This window comes from Carassius gibelio, chromosome B25, assembly GCF_023724105.1.
Source record: "Carassius gibelio isolate Cgi1373 ecotype wild population from Czech Republic chromosome B25, carGib1.2-hapl.c, whole genome shotgun sequence".
Taxonomy (NCBI): domain Eukaryota; kingdom Metazoa; phylum Chordata; class Actinopteri; order Cypriniformes; family Cyprinidae; genus Carassius; species Carassius gibelio.
Genome location: NC_068420.1, coordinates 14279843 through 14287354, shown reverse-complemented (window position 1 = coordinate 14287354; position 7512 = coordinate 14279843). Strand labels below are relative to the sequence as shown.

General features: G+C 36.7%; 1 protein-coding gene across 6 annotated transcripts in view; it reads right to left on the bottom strand.

Annotated features, from left to right (window-relative positions):
• Positions 1-941: 941 nt before the first annotated feature.
• LOC128013702 (receptor-type tyrosine-protein phosphatase zeta-like) overlaps positions 942-7512 on the bottom strand; it is a 51050-nt gene continuing 44479 nt past the window's right edge. For all 6 annotated transcript variants that reach the window (XM_052596840.1, XM_052596842.1, XM_052596843.1 and 3 more), the window contains 6 exons: positions 6880-6953; positions 6677-6805; positions 6393-6545; positions 4472-4614; positions 3524-3659; positions 942-1737 (listed from right to left, as the gene is read on the bottom strand). In XM_052596840.1, coding sequence (XP_052452800.1) covers positions 1594-1737; positions 3524-3659; positions 4472-4614; positions 6393-6545; positions 6677-6805; positions 6880-6953 — 779 coding nt within the window. In that variant the 3' untranslated portion in view covers positions 942-1593. The remainder of the gene's footprint in view (positions 1738-3523; positions 3660-4471; positions 4615-6392; positions 6546-6676; positions 6806-6879; positions 6954-7512) is intronic.

Here is a 7512-nt window from a genome sequence, read left to right as displayed (position 1 = left end):
TCGAGGAAATGACCCTCCACCCCCCTCTTTGGCTCTTGTTGACTGCCTGGTGGCCTAGTCTGCATTGTTCTGGTGTGGGTCACTATAAAGTAGGCCACCAAGCGCAGGATAATTGGGGCTGTAATTATTAGAAGTTAAAAATGCAAATGAAGGTACCAGTAGCCCCTCAAGACCGTGTCTGGCCATTTGACCCATATTTTTCAGCAAATGACCTTTTGGATTAGAATAGAGGAATAATTACAAGCAATTCTTCAAAGGGATTATGTCATAACTCATGTAGCTGTCATCTTCGACACCAAACCCTTAAGCCGTGGACTTATAATAATCGGTTCCTGAAGATGCGGTGGCTTAAGGAGTGACCTGATCGTTCCCAGAAGCACCGTCTCGATGATGAATTTGAGGAGGGCCACAGCAGAAGTTAATTGAAAAACAATACTATTTGACGAACGTCTTTAAGGAAACCTGCCTTTGTTCTCTTTTCCTGGCCTCTCGGGCCAGATGGAGAACTGAAGGACTGTTGATCTGATCTTCTTGTGGCTTGGCAGTCGACATGCCGAGGTTACAAGAAAAAGCGAGTTCAGAATGAACAGCTGACATGAGGCAAGCGGCTGCTGTCTGGAGACTGTAATCAACACGAGTCTGTCCCGAGGGCAGATGAAAACCAGAATATTAGACAATATTTTATTATGGAGACTGTGAAGACAAAACGAAACCATGAAACTGGTAACAAAAATGCAAAAGGCTATTTGAAAATGCTACATATGCAATTAGTGTTTTGGGTTTAAAATAAAATGTTGATTCATCTCGTTTTTCTTTTTTAAACTTAAAATGAAAGTGAACGGGGAAAACTTTTAAGAGATTTAAAAAACAGGAATTATAAAGTCTATGCATTTCTAAACATATGAATATCCAAGAGTAAACACAAGACCAGTCTCCTTGCGTGCTTTCTTGATTCGTTTAATCCTACGAACAGACAAAAACTTCTCGTACAGCTACACAGTGTCAGTATGTAACGCGTCATCTTACGTCAGTAACAAAACAGCGCGGCATCAGAAATATTAAAACATTTCAAATGTGACTAAATTATTCAAATACAGCCTTGTCTTACAGCACTAGTGCCTCAAATATAAAATTCTAGACATAAATAGAAATTTGGTCCATCGACGTGGTTGCTGTAATATTATTTACACATTAGAATATTATTTCCTGCCCTTTATGCATGACTGATTTTCCCACTTTCTTTGTATAGATGTATAAAAAAACAGTGGCTGAGATTCAACTACAAAAAATAGACTAATAAAAAACAGTCTTATTAAAATAAAAAAAAAGGTGTTTTCCCTTTAAACAAGCTTTTAAGCCAATAAATATGACTCTATGAGAAGACATTAGTACATAAGACATTAGCAGAAGGTGGCGATTTAAGAGAGAAACGATGAATAAAAACGTATAGTGTACAAAGGCACTCATTAAATGCCGGCGCTGCATCCAGCAGAGCGCCATCAGTTCAGAGATGGACTGGGAAAAACAAGAGCTTTCTTTGCTAGAAAAAGAAAAGAAACACAGTCTTTTTCCTGTGCCGGCTCGTCACTATGGTTACACCAAGGATTCCAGACTCTCGGCCGCACTCGAGACGCCTCCTGGGACCGTGCCGTTGTTATCGGAGGACTGAAGCGCTCGCTCGTCTTCTTGGGTGCTGACCAAACTCAGAATGGCTTTGTAGAGGAACTGATACTGATCCTATCCCACCAAAAAAAAAAAGTCAAATTAAAAAACAAGAACATGTTGGTAATTTGACCACAACATACCACTCAAAATATTACATTTCCCTTGTGGATTGGAGTTAATTCCACCTCAGGGCAGGATTATTAACGACTGACTTTTCCTAATCAGAATTGCTGCCAACTCCAGAGAGATGAAAAAATAAAGAAAGAAATCCGACATTTCTTTTAAAATGTTTCAATGCCAATAGACTGCACACACAAGGAAAATACTAACGTTACAAAAATAAATATCTTCAAATATAAAAGAGCTCATAATGTACATACTGTAAAAGATTAATATTCACATAAAAATAAATAAAACGACATAATTTTTAACCTAGAAATATAATACACACATATTTTATAGACCCAATTAAATGATTATTTAAATGTTTACAGTATATATAACTGTAATATAGCAAAATATATCTAAAGAGGGAATATATTTATATATGTGTGACCCTTGAGCACAAAACCAGCCTTAAGTCTCTGGAGTATATTTGGAGCAATAGCCAAAAAAAACATTGAATGGTTCAAACTTATCTATATTTTCTTTTTATGTCAAAAATCATTAGGATATTGAGTAAAGATCATGTTCCATGATGTTTAAATCTCAATTTTAAAAAATTGACAAGACTGGTTTTGTGGTCCAGGGTCACATATGAATTTTGACCTATGTATTTATATTAAATATATTTACATATATATTCTAAGGATATATATATATAGAGAGAGAGAGAGATTAGTTTTGAAATTTAAAAGTAATAATTATGGATTATAATTATTTGTATAATTATATTGTATTATTACCATACATATAAATATATACACAAATGTTATTCTAATACATATTATAATTAATATTTAGGATTTTTCTCTTGACATATATAACAATTATATGAATGTATAATTTTTATATATGTAAAGATAAATATATTGTTTTGGAATATAGTAAAGACAAAATTACTCTGTTTGCAGTGGAGTCAAGACATTTGTAAATATGATTAAAAGATGAATATGAGACAAAACTACAAAATGTCATTTTATTATGAGCTGTTTCCTACACATACATGTTTTACCAAATAAAAAGGACAGCAAGTTCATCCCACTATTTGATGTGAGCATAAGCATTGGAATCATTACTGTTATTATAAAGCTAATATTTAGTTGCAGATCCCTTTCATGCAATCAGAGCAGTGAGTCTGCAACCCATAGACATCCTTTAATGCAGCCAGTATCAACTGTGGCTTGTTTTGGGGAGTTTCTGGCTTCAGTCTTCTCTTCAGCTGGTGAAATGAATGTTCAATCAGATTTAAATCTGGAGACTGACTTGGGCAATCTGAGACTTTACATTTCTTTGCCCTGATAAAGTCATTGACTGAACTGGCAGGGTGTTTTGGGTCACTGTCCTGATCCAATATGAAGTGCTTTCTAATGAGTTTGGTGGCATTTTCTCGATTATTGGTAATGTTTCTGTATACTTCTGCATTCATTTGGCTACTGCCGCCATCATACATTAAGTCCTCATTAAAACTGAGAGGGTATATATATGTAGGATGAAACTCTAAAAGTGATGATCTTCTTAGTTGGTAATCTGTATGTGTTGAAACACCTAATATTAAAATGTGACCATTTTGTCTCATGTTCATCTTTTAATCATATTTACAGATTTCTTGATTCCTCAGCAAACAGCAATTTTGTCTTTACAGTTCCAATACTTAAATTATATATACATGAATGAAAGCATGCAGCTGAACCCTGACCATGTCAGTGAAGACCCCGCGCCTCATGAGGTTGATCATCTTGGCCACCATGTAGACGTTGAGCGCGCTCTCGGCCTCCAGCTGTTGCAGTAGAGTGAACAGTGCACAGAACGTTCCAGCAGTCACACCACCACACCTGCACAAACACAGACATGCACACATTATTAAACAGATCAATGATAAAGCATGTTCAGATCCTCACTCTAGTGAGCCGCTCATCTACACAGCATTTTTAGGCAGTAAAGGTGTGCTCCCAATTTATGCTGTCTGATAAAATACCTTGTTTTGACAAGCACCGTCTTGGATAAAGCAGTCACTGATTTACAGGTTTCAGAGAATATATCATAAATTATAATATAACTTGAAATGTCAATAAGTAAACACTTTACTATTTACTGGAAAGTATTGATTTGAAAAAAAAAGCAGAGGTTTTGAAGGGCTCCCAGGGAGCCTCAAGAGGGTTATTTTATAGTATGCAAAGATCCCATTACAAAAAAATTAATTAAAGCTGCAGTCCATAACTTTTTTGTGTGTTCAGAATTTACGAACTTTGTATAATAAGCGAGTACATCATTAATCCAGTTTTTGGCTTGTCCTCAATCACTACAGCACAACTATAATACGTTTTTATATTTGGACTATTTCTGGTGGAAGTGCTGTGGAGTAGCCCAGCACCTTGTTATATTATTTTATATATTTTTGGAAGAATTCAAATTATTCAGAAAGGACACATTTAAATTGCATTGAAGCATTAAAGTTTAACAGCTGGTCCAACATATAGACCAGCATAAACCAGGCTGGAAATTCCTGCTGTTTTTTTGGACAGGGGTATGTGGCGATGCAGACAGCAGGCTCATAAAAACATAAAACAAAAACATAAGAACATGAAAAAAACATGTCTTGTGCAAGACGCAGTGTGCATCTCCTTCAGGGCCAGATGCAACTCACTCGTCATGTACGACCATAGGTCCATCTTTGGAGCAGGACTCTTTTTGGATGATGTTGATCAGCTCAAAGACGTTACTGATGGGACTGTCTGGGTTTGGCCAGTGTGGAGCCCGGTAATGCTTCACTTCTAGAACAAAATCATCCTGAAAAAGAGAGAAAAGAAATCCATCATTAAGACATTTTGAAATACAAACCCTCGTAGGGCCCTATGATTTCTGCAATGTGGAAAACATGGACAGAATCGTGGAAACCAGTCATAAAGATGGAATTGACTGTGTGACATGGAATGTCACGGAATTTGCCCCATTTTGGATGGATACATCAAAAGTAGGTAAGTACACTTCAATTAAATTGCGATAGTGGACAAGTGTCTGTGAATATTAAGCTGTAAAAATGTCATTTATATATGAACCCTGCATGTTCTGCACATCCATGTGTGAATGAATGGCACAGACGCGCGGCTTTGTTCACTACACACATACTTTCTTCAGTATATGAGCACATGGACTGAATCTCTACAATGCTCTGAGAGTCACTTCATGAGCATTTTACCATTTCTTTTTAGATATATATTGTCATATATACAAACAGAAATTAAAAGTTTGCTTTAATTTGAAGAAACCAATGTAATAAAATTATTAATAGAGCATTATTTTTAAGGAATATTTAGGCCTACCGGATAAATTTTAATATACAACACATTAATGAAAAAAATACAATTATTTTTTAAAAATATAAAATCAATTTATTAGAGATGCTTTTAATTATGACATTTATTTATTGTAAAATGGAATCCAGAAAATGGATGAAAAACAGAATTGAAAAAAATACTTAAAAAATGCAATTTTTGTCTTTTAATAAATTGCTGTTAAATTGTGTACGTTTCATTATTTCAATTAATTAGACATTTTTTGTCATTTAACCATTCAAACCTGTTTAGAGTTTAGAAAAAAATAAAACAGAAAAGAATAAAAATAAAATGAGATTTGTGAAAAAATAAAATGGATTTCATAGGGCCCTAGTGCTGCTTTTCAGCTAAAATACAAATCTATATTATCACTTTCTCACTTTCTGAAAAAGTCATCTCATCTGAATCAGGAGAGAAATCTACAGATCAAGCACTGTTTACAAGTGAAAGCAGCCCAAAGGTTGCCAAATACGTGACAGAACAACAGAGGATGGACTTTTTCACTGGAGGAAGTGTTGTTATGGATTATGGACTGGTATTTTGAAGGGACTTTTTGAGTGAAAAAGTGAAAACACCTTAATGGTGAATTTGTTTCTTACAAACACTCAGTTTTTTACTTCATTAACTGATGGACTGGAGTCCTATGGATTACTTGTGGATTATTGTGATGTTTTTATCAGCTGTTTGGACTCTCGTTCTGACGGCACCCATTCACTACAGAAGTTAGTGAGCAAGTGATGTAATGCTAAATTTCTTCAAATCTGGTTTGATGAAGAAACAAACTCATCTACATCTTGCTCTGAGGGTGAGTAAATTATCAGCATATTTTTATTTTTGGATGATTTTATTTAATTTTTTTAAGTGTGTGTTTATGACCAATATGCTTCAGCAGATACAGATGGTTTGATGCTAAGTGTGTGAAAAGCACCAGATGTGTTGTTTAACAGACTCTGTTCCCACTTTCGTCAGCAGCCATTTGCTCCTCCTAATATTTTCCACAATCGTATGGCTGGCACCAGCTGCGATCTTTAAAACAGATGCCTGTGCTCATGTTTTTGAATGATTTTGGAGAAATGACGCAAAGAGATTTCTCATTTGCATCTTTTTGAATCAATTATCTCAGCTTTAGTAAGTTACCTTCTCTTTGGTGCATTGTGGGTAATCTCTGATCCTCTTTATGTTGCTAATGTTAGCTGTGGAATCTGATTGGTTGTGCAGCAGATATGATGTTACCTGTGTGGCCTCCAGGATGTACTCCTGCACTATTAACAAATCTTCACTGGATAGGCACACGTGGCCCTCCCCTTTTAATGACACAGAGAATGTCTCGTAGCTGATTGGCTGATCTCTCGCTGGCCAGAATATGATTGGCTCGCTGTCTTCTGTCTGGAAATGGAATAAAGTAATGGCATTAGGAGGGAGAGAGTGAATGAGAGATGAATGAAAGGACAATCTGTTTCATTCAGCACTGGAAGACTGGCAGGAAATGAGCGGTTTGCGATAAAAGCTGTACTGACCGAGTTACTTGTGTCCGGCAATGAAACAATAATCTGGGCGTTGTGATCCCACACCATCCTCCACAAGTCCTTCACTGTGCTGGGCAAAGGATTCTGGGTAATGATGAACTCCTTGCTGTGCTGATAACCCTGATGTGAATACATGGATGAGTCTCGATATGAATGTAAATGAGCTGTTATAGAGAAGGGCCTGAGTGTCTCACCATGACATACGAGGCGTTGATGTAGTCTGACGTCTCTCCTGCTGAAGTGGACAGACACACTCGGGATTTCTCCACTACAAAATACACAACAGTCACTTTAGAGAATTGAATATCCATCCATCCATCCATCCACCCATGTGTCTATCCATCTACATTTCTGTCTATATATCTATACTCCCACCTATCTATCCACATTCATCTATCTATCTAGCGGTCCATTCATCCATCCGTCTATCTATCTATCTATCTATCTATCTATCTATCTATCTATCTATCTATCTATCTATCTGTCTGTCTGTCTCTGTCTGTCTGTCTGTCTGTCTGTATGTATGTCTGTCTGTCTGTCTGTCTGTCTGTCTCTGTCTGTCTGTCTGTCTCTCTGTCTGTCTCTGTCTGTCTCTCTGTCTATCTGTCTGTCTGTCTGTCTGTCTGTATGTCTGTCTGTCTGTCTGTCTGTCTCTCTGTCTGTCTGTCTGTCTCTGTCTGTCTGTCTGTCTGTCTCTCTGTCTGTCTCTCTGTCTGTCTCTGTCTGTCTCTCTGTCTGTCTGTCTGTCTCTCTGTCTGTCTCTGTCTGTCTCTGTCTGTCTCTCTGTCTGTCTGTCTCTGTCTGTCTGTCTCTCTGTCTGTCTCTCT